The 14499-nt window shown below is 41.2% G+C and overlaps 1 protein-coding gene and 1 non-coding gene across 2 annotated transcripts; both read left to right on the top strand.

Moving 5' to 3' along the window:
• Positions 1-313: 313 nt before the first annotated feature.
• Positions 314-13861, top strand: EIF4G2 (eukaryotic translation initiation factor 4 gamma 2). Its single transcript, XM_064575858.1, has 22 exons — positions 314-323; positions 2980-2991; positions 4333-4459; positions 4772-4837; positions 5487-5627; positions 6202-6304; positions 7082-7213; positions 7300-7366; positions 7446-7597; positions 7971-8081; positions 8275-8358; positions 8445-8543; positions 8839-8980; positions 9089-9249; positions 10242-10367; positions 10511-10615; positions 10704-10919; positions 11010-11268; positions 11601-11805; positions 11926-12137; positions 12213-12334; positions 13032-13861. The coding sequence occupies exons 1-22, from the start codon at positions 314-316 to the stop codon at positions 13095-13097; spliced, it is 2718 nt and encodes a 905-aa protein (XP_064431928.1). The 3' UTR covers positions 13098-13861.
• On the top strand, positions 9759-9896 carry LOC123858144 (small nucleolar RNA SNORD97). The gene has a single exon (XR_006794100.1). It is a non-coding gene; the product is annotated as a small nucleolar RNA SNORD97 (small nucleolar RNA).
• Positions 13862-14499: the final 638 nt, after the last annotated feature.

Raw genomic sequence — 14499 nt, 5'->3', positions numbered from 1 at the left:
TGATCGGTTACATACTGAATTGTTTGAGTTTGAACAAATAACTCAAAAAAGCAAAATGGCTGTAGAGGCCAGACAGGAACATAAATGAGTGGATCAAGTCAGAGTTAACTGCGGTGAAATGAAAACATTTAAATGAGGCAGTCACTACTCAGCTATACTTAAATGTTGCCCTGTTGGAATTTCAGGCCCAGTATTGCCGTATTTTAAGATTTTTCATGAAAAGATGTAAATCTAGATTTCTGTGTAAAATCTCCTAAAATTTAAATGTCAACTAATTCAAATGTTTAAAATTACTGTGTGGCCCGAACGAAATATGGCTGCAAGTGGGCATCTCTGATCAATAATAGGCTGTTAGAAATTCAGAACTGAACTTAAGAGATGTGAGCCGGAGATGTATTAGGGGGAATCCTTAAGCACAGAGAAGGTAGCAGATGCTCCAGGAGTTGTATGTGTTAGAATAATAACCAGCATTTGACATGATTAGTTAAAAGAATGCAACAATATATGAGTTAACAAGTCAGTCAGGACTCTTTGAGAGCTTTGCAGTCTTACAGAAAACTGACATAAAATGGAAATGTTAAAACTAGCAGATTGAAGTGGGTGTATTTAAAATTCAATTTTCTATAAACTAAAAGCTAAATTCCAGATAATGACTTGAATTTTCATACATCCATGATGTGATGGAAACATTTCAAAACTGTGAATCTCTCTCCTACTGATTGAAAGATAAGTGAAAGATTACATTTTATCCATATTTTCACCTTTTTACCTTGGGTTACTTTCTCCCAGCCCAGTTTCTCACACACACTGCGAAGTCCATAGCAGAGGGGTTCACAATTAGCAAAGATTAAGTAAAACCTTTTTTATTTTTAATTATTGAGTTTCAGGCTCCTCAAAAGACCATCCTGGTTTTAGGGCTCGGTAAATACTATCTTTGAAATCTGGACTAGCGTTTTTGAACATTATTCCATCAGATTAATGTATTACCAGTTATGAAGAATGTAAACCAGTTATTTAAAAATAAAGTATCACAAAAACGAAAACATTTTTGCAAACTGTAAAGCCCTGTAATAATATTATAAAGAAATACTGTTCTGGTGTTATTTTGAAGCCACAAGGGTCCTGAAATTACAAAGTGAATCCTCTTGTATTTGAAACACAAGTTTCACCCTTCCCCAAAATGTCTTTTATTTTCCACATGTAACTACCTCCAACAATGAGATATTTTCCACTTGTTTAAGTGAAATTGACTTAATAGCAGTAACTGTAGTAATATAATGAGGGGTAATGATCAGCCTCATATATGGCAAAGATCTAAAGATGCTGGAATCGTGTTAGAAATCTTCAGAGCCGCACCACACCCCTCTGTTATCAGGTTTAAACGTCCTAGGACAAACTGCAACTTTCATGAAGACTGTATTACCGACTAGGTGCTTTCAACACCAAGAGCTGTTTTGACATGTCAAACGTTAAGTCTGGTCTTTGAAAACCCTGCCCTTTATTGGACACTTTCTTTAAAAGATATGCATGTTAAAACAGTTTCTTGCTTTTGATACACACTGTATCAAGAACTGCATGTTCAAAATGAAGATGGGGAAATTTCTGCTAAGTATATGGAAACATGACTCCATTTTTGTATAGCCAGGACTCCATTTTCATGTAGCTAAAATGTCGCAAACGATGGAACACTTCATTTTACGATAGCCCTACTTTAAAATATTACCTGAGAAGTATTAATAGTTCATCCTGAAGGCTTGGAAAAGCCTAATCCTATTTGTTATGGTGGAGCTTACATAAAATGGAAATACACAGCTGACAGTCTTCAACGTGCTTAAAAACAAACAAAACCCAAAAAACAAAAACCGGGAGCTAGCAATCAAAATCCTCCAAACGCCCGCGCTCCGCAAACACTTCTTCCAAAGAAGTCTGGTATGGTCCGGGTATTCCTCCGTGACCGCTGGCGGGACATTCCTTCGGGAAAAGCTGCTTCTCGTGTGAGGTACAAAGACAATAAACCCCTTCCTTTTATCCCTTTCTCATTCACTCTGCAGGGGGTGGAATAAATAGGGAGCTGAATGAAGCCTTCTTTACGCATCTGGGTGCACCGTCTTGTTTCCTGAACCCTATCCTCCCGGCTCCCCCACCTAAAGCTGCTGACGCTGAGCACCTGGAGACCGATAGTTATTCCAGGCACTGCGCCCCGGGGGCGCCAGGCCTCAAACCTACAGGCCCGTCCCGGGGAGGCCCAGCCTGCGAGGGGCAATCACGACGCCTTGGGGGCGCCAGGAAGATCAATGCTCTGACACGCCACGGACAGGAATCCGGTAGGGTAGGGGAAAGGTCCCTCGCATCCTCCCCCCGCCCCCGCCATTCCCGCTGAGAAAACGAGGTAGAGGGGAAGGGGTATGAACAACTCGGGCACGGGGTAGAGTCAGGGAACAAAGAGACAGGAGGAAGATAAGACAGCCACACCAACGCAGACTCAGAAGGGCTCTCCGACTTTACGCAAGTGGCCCACATCTCGACCGTGCTCAGCTCCCCTTACGCCACTAGCTTGGCTTCAGAGCCTTCGCGAATATAGCTTTGCGCACTGCGGTGGCAGTGCGCCGCAACCGAGCTTGGCCCTGTGGCTCCTCCCCGCCGCTCTGCGCGGATTGGTGGCAAGCTGAAGTCCGGCGGCTGATTGGGCGGCGAAGGAGCCATTCGGGGCGGCTCTGGTGGGTTCGGCTGCCCCAGAGTGATAAGTTCAGCTTCAGACACGCCTCAGCGCCAGCAGCGAGTCGGAGCTCTATGGAGGTGGCGGCCAGTACCGGGTGGTGGCTGCAGCAGCGACTCCTCTGAACTGAGCGGTTTCCAAGCCGTTCCGACTCCTTCCTCCCCCTTCCCTCCCCCTTTTTTGTTTTCCGTTCCCCTTTCCCTTCCCTTCCCTGTCCCCGACGACCGGATCCTGAGGAGGCAGCTGCGGCGGCAGCTGCTGAGTTCTCGGTGAAGGTGAGTGGAGCCGCCGCCGCCGCCGCCGAGTAGAGCGCTCTAAAATGGCCGCCGTCCCCTGGCCGCTTCTTCTCGAGCGGTACAAAATGGCGGCCGCAGGCGGAGACGGGCGGGGCGACCCTTGTTAGCTTTTTTTCCGCTCTTCAGGCACCTAGAAACTCTTCACCTTTGTTCTCCTTTCGCGTTGCTGATGGAGTAGAAGGAAGCCGGCAGCCGTGGCGGCCTCCAGCCGTCATCGTGGGTGTCGGTGGCCGGGGTCCGGGCGGGCCGAGGCGCTGGTGCGCTTGGACGGGGGGAGAGCGTGGCGGGGCTGCGCGTGCCGCAGCGGGGAGCGACGTGCCGGCTGGCGGGGAGGGCCCGGCCGTTGGCGCGGGACCAGCCGAGGCGCAGGAGTCCCGGAGCCCGGCCTCCCGGCGGGGAGGCGGTATGTTGAGGCCCCGGTGCCGGCGGGGAGCGGGCCCCGCCTGGGACAGGAGAGGGGAGAGGAGAGAATTTGCGTCCTTTTGTCAGCGGGGAAGGGAACGGAGAGGCGGCTGTCAGTCCCTCGGGGATTTATGGGGAAGGAGGGGGTCCGCTTGGAGGCGGCGGGTGGGAAGGAGGCCGCCTTCCTGCCTGGAGAACAAAGAGCGGGGCGCTGGGCCGGCGGGGGCGGCCTCCGCTCCTCCCCGCCGAGGCTTGCCCCCAGCGGCTTCGCGGGGAGGCTGTCGGAAGCACTTCCCTAACTCCAGCCTGGGTGGGAGGAATCCACTGCTCTTTTGTTCCCAGGAAGGGGGAAAATGGGCGGAGGTTCCTGCTGCCATGTTGTTGCCCGTGTCTTCCGCCTGCCGAGTGCTAGCCACTGTACACCCAAGTCCCTCTCGCATCTTCCCGGATGCACTCTGTGCGGGGGTGTTGAAAGAATGGACAGTGGAGAAAACCCAACAGCCTTTAGTTATTCCTTATCTAGTCCGCTGGGCTCGTCGTCGAGGCAGTGAAAGCTTAGGACATTTCCCACATAATGTGGTCGTGTTGATGGAGTTAGATTTTGTGTTAATGATCTCAGTGCTCGGTTCTCAAGAAAGTGGCTCTTTCAGAAGGTTTGTTCGCAGGCGGGATGTTCTGTTTCTGCGAAGGCTCTTCGCATCTTTGAACATAAAGGGAATTTCCGGGTGGCTAAGCAGAATAAAATCTGTCCATTTGTGTTTGAGTGCATTCAGTTTTAGTCTTAGATCTATCTGCAGTGCAGTGAAAGTTCAATCAACTGCAGTGCCAGGATCTAAAATAAGATAAATTATAATTGAAGGAAGGTTTACAGATTGGTATATTAGCAGTGTCTAATTTTGGTACTCTTTCTCATTCTAGGTTTTTCATTTCTCCCAACCTCTTCCCTCCCCACCCCATCCATTAATATTATTCTTTTGAAGATTCTTCGTTGTCAAGCCGCCAAAGTGGAGAGTGCGATCGCAGAAGGGGGTGCTTCTCGTTTCAGGTATGTGTAGATTTATTTTTGGCAGTTGTTATGAAGAGGTTAATCACAAGATTAAAATACTTACCACGCCAAATAATTCTGATTTAATGTGCTGCAGATTTAATGTATAATAATGCCATTTACTTTTTTTTAAGTTCTTAAATTTTCATTATCTTCTGTTTGCCATCTGGAGGATAAATGTCATTTCCATTAGGCCCAAGTTCAGTCTTCATCTGTGGTGTAATTTCTGAAATACAGAATAATTAAAGAGACCCATTAGCTCTTTTAGGTGAGACAATTGGCATAAGTTTTTTTTGTTTTTTTTTTTAATAGTGCTTCTTCGGGCGGAGGAGGAAGTAGGGGTGCACCTCAGCACTATCCCAAGACTGCTGGCAACAGGTATAGTAAGTGTGTAGTAACAATGAGCTTTATAGAACAGATTTAGATTAATAGTCTTTCTCCCGCATAAAAGTACATACAGCAATAGATATCAGGAATCCTAATCCTACCAGGCATGGTTTCTGCTACATATCCTTATTAGAATATCAGCTCTTGATTGTTCGTTTGGTAAATCACTGAATTAGGGCTCTCAGACTATTTTATTCTCTTAACTCTTTGGATTATTTTCAGTAGTGTAATTTCTGAAATCAGAAATTATTAGCAGTTATCCATACTGATTGGTAGTAAAGTAGTATGCATGCAACATGGTCATAGGACATTAGAAGATGTTCTTAAGGTGTGGCTCTTGGAGCAGCAGCATTGGCATCATCTGGGAGTTTGTTAAAAATGCAAAATATCTGGCCCTTTCCCGGCTCCAGTAAAACAAACTGGGGGTGGGCCCGGCAGTCTGTCCTAACAAGCCCTTCAGGTGATTCTGATGCACACCGTTTGAGAAGCAGTGATTGTGAGTTGCTTAGTTGTAAGGGAAGTTGAAAAAATGTAAACTTTCTATTTGGAAAGATGTCTGATCGGTATGACATTTGATATGTCACAGTGCTAGGGCTTATATTTAAATTAAAGTTTAATTATATATCTTAATTTTTACTAGCGAGTTCCTGGGGAAAACCCCAGGGCAAAACGCTCAGAAATGGATTCCTGCACGAAGCACTAGACGAGATGACAACTCCGCAGCAAACAACTCCGCAAATGAAAAAGAACGACATGATGCAATCTTCAGGAAAGTAAGAGGGTAAGTTTATAGATCGGTTTTGTCTTTTACTGAAAGGAGGGGGAGGGGGAATGAGTTGGCTGTGTTTTTCTTGTGTATGTGCTATATTATCCAGAAGGCAGTGTTCATGTCCAAAGTGTATATTTTAATGAATGCCAGTGTTGGCAGTTTTATCTTAAATTGAAGACAGCAGCATATAGGTATCTTGAGGCTTAAGAGTTGCATGCAGTCATTGGGTTAAAATCCACAAACCTTTTGTCCTGTTTCCCATGCCTGGTGTGTAACCCACTGAAGCATGGAACATAATGGTCTTAGTTCCTGGATTTTAGTCTTGATAATAAGGAGATTCTTGTTCTCTGGGTTTTGAGATCGTGAGAAAGATTTGTCAAACAGCTGGGAACCCCCAGCAGGTACAGATACGATCTAAATAATAGTGAGAGGTTTATTTTAACATAATCTCGGCTAGATGGGTAAGAAGATAGGTCTTAGATACTCAGTGATGGAAGAAAAAAATGAACATAACTTAAAAAGTTGTTTTTCAATTCTAATTCTTTGTGTATTGCCTGACACTTCAGTGTGATTCCTTTCTCCCCAGCATACTAAATAAGCTTACTCCTGAAAAGTTTGACAAGCTATGCCTTGAGCTCCTCAATGTGGGTGTAGAGTCTAAACTCATCCTTAAAGGGGTCATACTGCTGGTAAGTTAAAAGTTGGCTTAACTGAGAAGAGAGTAAAATAGTTAACAAACCCAAGGGGGTTTTTTTGGTACACTTGCACTGTTGCTTAAAGCTCAGGTGTGAACTAGATACATGTATTTTTGAATTGTGTTGTTGATTTTAAAGAACTACCAACTTTTAATAGCATCAGATTTGAGAGGTGAATGTTTATTTTTATATTGAAGTATAGACATAAAATGTTAACCTTAGTTTCAGATGTACAACATAGTGATTTGATAATTTGATACATTACAGAGTGCTTACTGCAAGTGTGGTGGTCCTCTGTCATAAAAGGTGCATTTTAAATTGTTCGTACTAAAAAAATACATGTTCATATTATGTTTGGAGAGTTAAGACGGGCTAAGCACAGCTATTCAGGTTTGGGGGGGGGGGGGTTGTTTTTCTTTCTGTGGAAAGCCTATTTTGGTCTTAGAAAGGAATCGTAGGATAGTTGATAGTAAGATTCCAGTATCTGTTTATAGCTTCAATATCCAAGATCTTTTCAACTCTTGGTGGTAGGGTGTTACTCGTATGAGATCTGTACAGTTGACTTTTTTGGTACCATCTTCGAGCTAATATAGAAGTGCTTGTATTTTTCCAGGCTGTGTGCTAATCATTTTACAAGGTAGATGAGGCCTAGATTTTGTCAGAAAGTTACCACAAGATGTAAAGATCCTTAAGACTTGGAAGTATTAAGTTAAAGCAGGGGTTCTTTCAAAAATTGTCGTGTTTAGTTTAAAACATGCCTATTTTCTGTAGATTGTGGACAAAGCCCTAGAAGAGCCAAAGTATAGCTCACTGTATGCTCAGCTATGTCTGCGATTGGCAGAAGATGCACCAAACTTTGATGGCCCAGCAGCAGAGGGTCAACCAGGACAGAAGCAAAGCACAGTAAGTGGTGGTGTTTGCTTGCTTATTTTAAAATTTATTTGAAAGATTTCATTAACAAAACCTGCCAAATGTCTTTGTTTCCTTAGACATTCAGACGCCTCCTAATTTCCAAATTACAAGATGAATTTGAAAACCGAACCAGAAATGTTGATGGTGAGAATTTATATTTGATACTTACATAGTACTGTGTATTTTCAACTTTATTCTGAAAGTTGACTTTTTTTATTTTCAGTCTATGATAAGCGTGAAAATCCCCTCCTCCCCGAGGAGGAGGAACAGAGAGCCATTGCTAAGATCAAGATGTTGGGGAACATCAAATTCATTGGAGAACTTGGAAAGCTTGATCTTATTCATGAATCTATCCTTCATAAGTGCATCAAAACAGTAAGTATGGGAATTTAGGTTTAGATCAGTCGTTTGGTACATCATCATTTGGGGGAAAGTCCCATTATAATTGCTTTGTGCCATTGGAGAATGTTGGTAGGCACGTTAAATACTTCAAATGACTAGCAGAACTTATTTAAATGTTATAAATAGGTACTTAAAGTATGCGGTGTGTTTTGTAAAGTACAGATAGAATTACCTACCTCTGTTAAAATTGCGTAATTTGGAAGGATTTTTTCTATACAGACCAAATAGTACTGTACTTAGTACCGTGTGTGATGAGTGTGCTATCAGTGCAAACATAAGGAGAAGTATTAAAAACTATAAACCAAGTAAGATTTTTGTCAATCTGTGGCATTTATTTCTTTGGTAGCTTTTGGAAAAGAAGAAGAGAGTCCAACTCAAAGATATGGGAGAGGATTTGGAGTGCCTCTGTCAGATAATGAGGACAGTGGGACCTAGATTAGACCATGAACGAGCTAAGGTATGTGTGTTGCTAACAAAAGTGGTATTATAAGTAGCTTGTCTTAATTTTACTTAAATGAAATGATTTGTTTTTGTGATACAGGGGATTGTCCCATTCTTGATTATAAACCGAGAAGTCTTAACATACTTAAATGAGAGTATTCATTTGCCATAGCACTTTTTTCTCATTAGGTATTTTTCTGTTTTATTAGTCCTTAATGGATCAGTACTTTGCCCGAATGTGCTCCTTGATGTTAAGTAAGGAATTGCCAGCAAGGATTCGTTTCCTGCTGCAGGTAAAACTGGTTTAAATATGTTGATAAGCCGATTTTTTTCTCTTTGGGAATATTAAAACTTACTAAAACTGTTTTTGAAATTAAAGGATACCGTAGAGTTGCGAGAACACCATTGGGTTCCTCGCAAGGCTTTTCTTGACAATGGACCAAAGACGATCAATCAAATCCGTCAAGATGCAGTAAAAGTAAGATGCTGATGGTTTTTGTTTTGTTTTGTTTTTTTTAATTTTTTTTTTTAATTGAGTGGTTTTTAAGTTTATGAAACTGCAAGGATCCTAATAACATTTATTTGAGTGAGACTCCTTACTCTGGTGGAGCTTAATATTTTTAGTTTCTTGTGTAATATGGGAAGAAGTTATATATAGAAGTTACATAATTAGCACTTTAGTAGCCTAGAAGTTGTTTTTCTCAGTTATAAGGATTTTAGTTTTATGTGAAATAGTGTCTAGAATCAGGTGTTTATTCACTTTATTTTTAAAGGATCTAGGAGTGTTTATTCCTGCTCCTATGGCTCAAGGGATGAGAAGTGACTTCTTTCTGGAGGGACCGTTCATGCCACCCAGGATGAAAATGGATAGGGACCCACTTGGAGGACTTGCTGATATGTTTGGACAAATGCCAGGTGATCGTGACTGAAACTGGTTTCAATTAAAAAAAAACAAAAACACTTCAACATTTTAATAGTAGCAGAGTTGTAAAGAGTTGTTTGTTCGTCGATATGTATTTTAAGGTAGCGGAATTGGTACTGGTCCAGGAGTTATCCAGGATAGATTTTCACCCACCATGGGGCGTCATCGTTCGAATCAACTCTTCAATGGCCATGGGGGACACATCATGCCTCCCACACAATCGCAGTTTGGAGAGATGGGAGGCAAGTTCATGAAAAGCCAGGTAAGAAAACATTGAGAATGCTTAGGTAACAAGTATTAACAGTAATGTATGTGATTTACTGTTTGCTTTTTTAAAAATGAAAATATTTTAGGGTTTTTCTAAACCAAATTTATTATCTATGACAGTTTCTTAAAACTGGGTAAGATACTTTTATGATTGGTAAAATCACAGCACTTCATTTGACAGGCTAGATTTTTGTTCTTCCCTTGTTTCATCTTTTACTTCCTCTGGGCAAATTCAGTTTAAACTTTTCCCTATGGCTTGGCTCATCCCTTTGGTACTTGATTACCATAATTTGTGGACCCCTTTTTATCTAGACTTTCTTTCTCCCTTTCTAAAATAGGGGCTAAGCCAGCTCTACCATAACCAGAGTCAGGGACTCTTATCCCAGCTGCAAGGACAGTCGAAGGATATGCCACCTCGGTTTTCTAAGAAAGGACAGCTTAATGCAGATGAGGTACATTTGCCTGTGTTACTTATCTACCAAAGTTTGTCAAATCCGAAATTGATTGCCCGATGATTATAAATAAGACGCGTTATTAAGAGGACTTAATGCTGGAGTTCTTCACCGTCTTTCTTTTCTGTACTACTTTTCTTTCTTTGATGTCCAGCGTCCTATGAGCGAAGATTATGAGATATGAGGGCAAGTCTCTTAAAAGTCTTCGGTTAGAGCAAAGAAAATGGTTGTCAAGACTTGGATTGTGATTTTCCTGTAAACTAATTTTCTGATTTTTAATATCTTAGTGATGCTTCTCCTAGGAGAATTCTAGTACAAATATAAGATTTGTTAAACAGTATCTTTTTTTTGTGTGGATCAGATCTTTAGTTTTCTTGCCTGAAGTTACGTTAACATGGAGCAACTTTTTCAGCCATCAGTACTCAAAATTTCTGCCTTAGGTTCTAGGATGTTTGTATATGCTGAATTAATTAATTGTAGGATGTTGGATCTAATGTTTGTCAACTGCATGTTGTCGATTTGTTTTCAATTCTAGATTAGTCTGAGGCCTGCTCAGTCGTTCCTAATGAATAAAAATCAAGTGCCAAAGCTTCAGCCCCAGATAACTATGATTCCTCCTAGTGCACAACCACCACGCACTCAAACACCACCTCTGGGACAGGTATGACTGCAATATGACAACATTTTCTTCTGATAGAGTACTTTCTGAAGATTTTTTTTTTGGTGTCTTCCCTGTAACTTCATGAGTGTGTTTTTGTTTTTTAAACATTCATACCTGTTTTTTGTGTTTTTTGGTTTTTTTAGACACCTCAGCTTGGTCTCAAAACTAATCCACCACTTATCCAGGAAAAGCCTGCTAAGACCAGTAAAAAGCCACCACCATCAAAGGAAGAACTACTTAAACTAACTGTAAGTTTCAAATAATCACGTAGTCTAATTCATGGAATGTATCTGAGATAGGAAAACACTAAAGATACTTGGATTATGTTCTTTTCAGGAAACTGTTGTGACTGAATATCTGAATAGTGGGAATGCAAATGAAGCTGTCAGTGGTGTCCGAGAAATGAGGGCTCCTAAACACTTTCTTCCTGAGATGTTAAGCAAAGTAATTATCCTGTCACTAGATAGAAGTGATGAAGATAAAGAAAAAGCAAGTTCTTTGATCAGTTTGCTCAAACAGGAGGGGATAGCCACGAGTGACAACTTTATGCAGGTACAACACTTGTCTGATTCTGTGAGGACTCTCTTGCATTCGTATTTGAGAACTGATAAACTGACTATGTTATTATGTATTCCTCCTAAGGCTTTCCTGAATGTATTGGACCAGTGCCCTAAACTGGAGGTTGACATCCCCTTGGTGAAATCCTATTTAGCACAGTTTGCAGCTCGTGCCATCATTTCAGAGCTGGTGAGCATTTCAGAACTAGCTCAACCACTGGAAAGTGGCACCCATTTTCCTCTCTTCTTACTTTGTCTTCAGCAATTAGCTAAATTACAAGATCGAGAATGGTTAACAGAACTTTTTCAACAAAGCAAGGTCAATATGCAGAAAATGCTCCCAGGTAAGAGAATGCTGGGGATTTTTTTGTTTTTGTTTTGAATAGTAAGTCTAGAGAGTCTTTAGTACCTTGAGTGGATTTATATAAATCATCACACTGTATTGATCATCCTGTCCAGATAGTGATAAGCATTACCACAGGCTAGATGGCACCTTTTATAAAAAGTGATTATGATTTAATGGCTTTTCCTTTGATCCAAATACTAAGTGTTTCCTTTGCTGGGTTCTTTATTCTTTTACATTAATCTCCTACATGTGGGAAATAATTTATGAAGCTGTTCTCTAGACTGGCTAAAATGAACTACCTGATGATGGAGATGGCTTTTGTCTCTTCAGAAATTGATCAGAATAAGGACCGCATGTTGGAGATTTTGGAAGGAAAGGGACTGAGTTTCTTATTCCCACTTCTCAAATTGGAGAAGGAACTGTTAAAGCAAATAAAGTTGGATCCATCCCCTCAAACCATATATAAATGGATTAAAGATAACATCTCCCCCAAACTTCATGTAGATAAAGGATTTGTGAACATCTTAATGACTAGGTAAGATAAACTCCAGAGTTAATGCTTTATTGACTAGAAAAAAGTCTTTAGGGACTAAGAATTGTCTTTCTTGAGCTGGAAAATTTTGCTTTTGGCTTCTAACAAGATCTTTCTTTGCAGCTTCTTACAGTATATTTCTAGTGAAGTAAACCCACCCAGTGATGAGACAGATTCTTCCTCTGCTCCTTCCAAAGAACAGTTAGAGCAGGAAAAACAACTGCTGCTTTCTTTCAAGCCAGTAATGCAGAAATTCCTTCATGATCACGTTGATCTGCAAGTCAGTGCCCTGTATGCTCTGCAGGTGCACTGCTACCACAGCAACTTCCCCAAAGGTGAGTGCGGGGCTGGAGTGGGGGCCACGTCTCCCAACAGTGCACTAGATGATGGGATTGCATGTTGTCTTGTAGGCATGTTACTCCGCTTTTTTGTTCACTTTTATGACATGGAAATTATTGAAGAAGAAGCTTTCTTGGCTTGGAAAGAAGATATAACCCAAGAGTTTCCTGGGAAAGGCAAGGCTTTGTTCCAGGTAAATCTTTTGTTAGAGGCATTTTAGTCTGCCTTTTTCAATTGACTTGGTATTTTGCATCCTATATTTGTTTTAAAGGCTCTTCATTAGTTTTATATGTACCTCTCCTTCTGCACTGTTTGAAGCCTTTCATCACTTCATGGCTTTACCTCATTGTGCTAACTGCCTACGTTAGCTTATGGAAGGGTCTGTGGTTTTCCAGGGGAGCAGCCTTTGAGAAACACTGGTCTCCACGGTGTCTTTTTGTGAGGAGCATCTGTGAAGCATTTATCATTAGCCCTGTTCTTGGGGACTCTGATTGAGCAATTCTGGGGTGGGACTGGAAATCTACTTCTAGGACTTTCTTCACCCCCAGCCCTGCTAAACCTATCGTAGTTTTGGGACGAGCCCCTGTCCTGCACGAAAATGAACTGGAAGTAGTTGGAAGTAGTGTCCCAGAATGACATCCAAGCTCACTGGCTGTGTACTGCTTCCCAGATACAACTCCTCCACACCTTTTTAAAATAACTTCTAGCCAGTAGACAAGTAGTACTAGCAGTATGTTCTGAAGGCTTTAGCAATCTTAAAAGATACACTACTACCTAAAACTTTTCTCCTTTGGTATGTTTGCTAGCTCGGTCCTAAATCAAAACTATTGGTTTGAGTTTTTCTGACTTCTCTAAGTGTGGCTTAATATTGTGGAATGACACATTTACAGGTGAATCAGTGGCTAACCTGGCTAGAAACTGCTGAAGAAGAGGAGTCCGAGGAAGAAGCTGACTAAAGAACCAGCCAAAGCCTTAAATTGTGCAAAACATACTGTTGCTATGACGTAACTGCATCTGACCTAACCACTGCGAAAATTCATTCCGCTGTAATGTTTTCACAATATTTAAAGCAGAAGCACGTCAGTTAGGATTTCCTTCTGCATAAGGTTTTTTTGTAGTGTAATGTCTTAATCATAGTCTACCATCAAATATTTTAGGAGTATCTTTAATGTTTAGATAGTATATTAGCAGCATGCAATAATTACATCCTAAGTTCTCAAGCAGAGGCAGTCTATTGCAAGGACCTTCTTTGCTGCCAGTTATCATAGGCTGTTTTAAGTTAGAAAACTGAATAGCAACACTGAATACTGTAGAAATGCACTTTGCTCAGTAATACTTGAGTTGTTGCAATATTTGATTATCCATTTGGTTGTTACAGAAAAATTCTTAACTGTAATTGATGGTTGTTGCCGTAATAGTATATTGCCTGTATTTCTACCTCTAGTAATGGGCTTTATGTGCTAGATTTTAATATCCTTGAGCCTGGGCAAGTGCACAAGTCTTTTTAAAAGAAACATGGTTTACTTGCACAAAACTGATCAGTTTTGAGAGATCGTTAATGCCCTTGAAGTGGTTTTGTGGGTGTGAAACAAATGGTGAGAATTTGAATTGGTCCCTCTTATTATAGTATTGAAATTAAGTCTACTTAATTTATCAAGTCATGTTCATGCCCTGATTTTATATACTTGTATCTATCAATAAACATTGTGATACTTGATAAGAGTTGTGTGTGACTTTAGCAGCCACAAATTTATGAAGAATACTACCAGCTTAGATTTGAAGACTTGGGAACTTTCATGGCGAGACAAAAAATCAGAGGTAAGTCTCATGAATTTAGATGTGTAGCAAAAAACTTGGTAACATTTCTAAGTCAAAACACTAGCCTTGGTCTACACTGCCCTACATCTGATTTAGTCGGCCCTCCTGTCCTCACCCTATTGATCTGATCAGTTTCTTGCAACTTTTGCCCTTGCTCATTCTGCTCCTGTGTCCTGGGATGTGCCACGCATTCTTCTCCTCACCACCCCGTAGCTAGAAAATGTCAGGTTAATTAGGGCCTGTCCACTCTATTGAAAAATGTAACTGAACACATCCTTGCTATACCTCTTACCCTTTTTTACATTCGCCATGTCCACCATTATTGTGACTTACTGCATATTTATATCTGACTCCAGCATGTGAGGAGATAGAAATTTTTTTGTTTGCTGCTGTTTCCCTGGCACCTAGAACAGTACCTACGCACCGTGAGCATATTTATTGAACCAAATCACAAATTAATGAACTTGTCCTACGTGGCAGGATCTGGACATGGAAGTAGAAGAACTCAAGACGAGTTCTAAGACCACATTCATCCTTACT

The sequence above is a fragment of the Mirounga angustirostris genome, unplaced genomic scaffold, assembly GCF_029215605.1.
Source record: "Mirounga angustirostris isolate CCGP_5_RB_7025 unplaced genomic scaffold, mMirAng1.0.hap1 SCAF_13, whole genome shotgun sequence".
Classification (NCBI taxonomy): Eukaryota; Metazoa; Chordata; class Mammalia; order Carnivora; family Phocidae; genus Mirounga; species Mirounga angustirostris.
The sequence above is the reverse complement of the archived record's forward strand: the minus strand, read 5'-3'. Positions and strand labels throughout refer to the sequence as shown.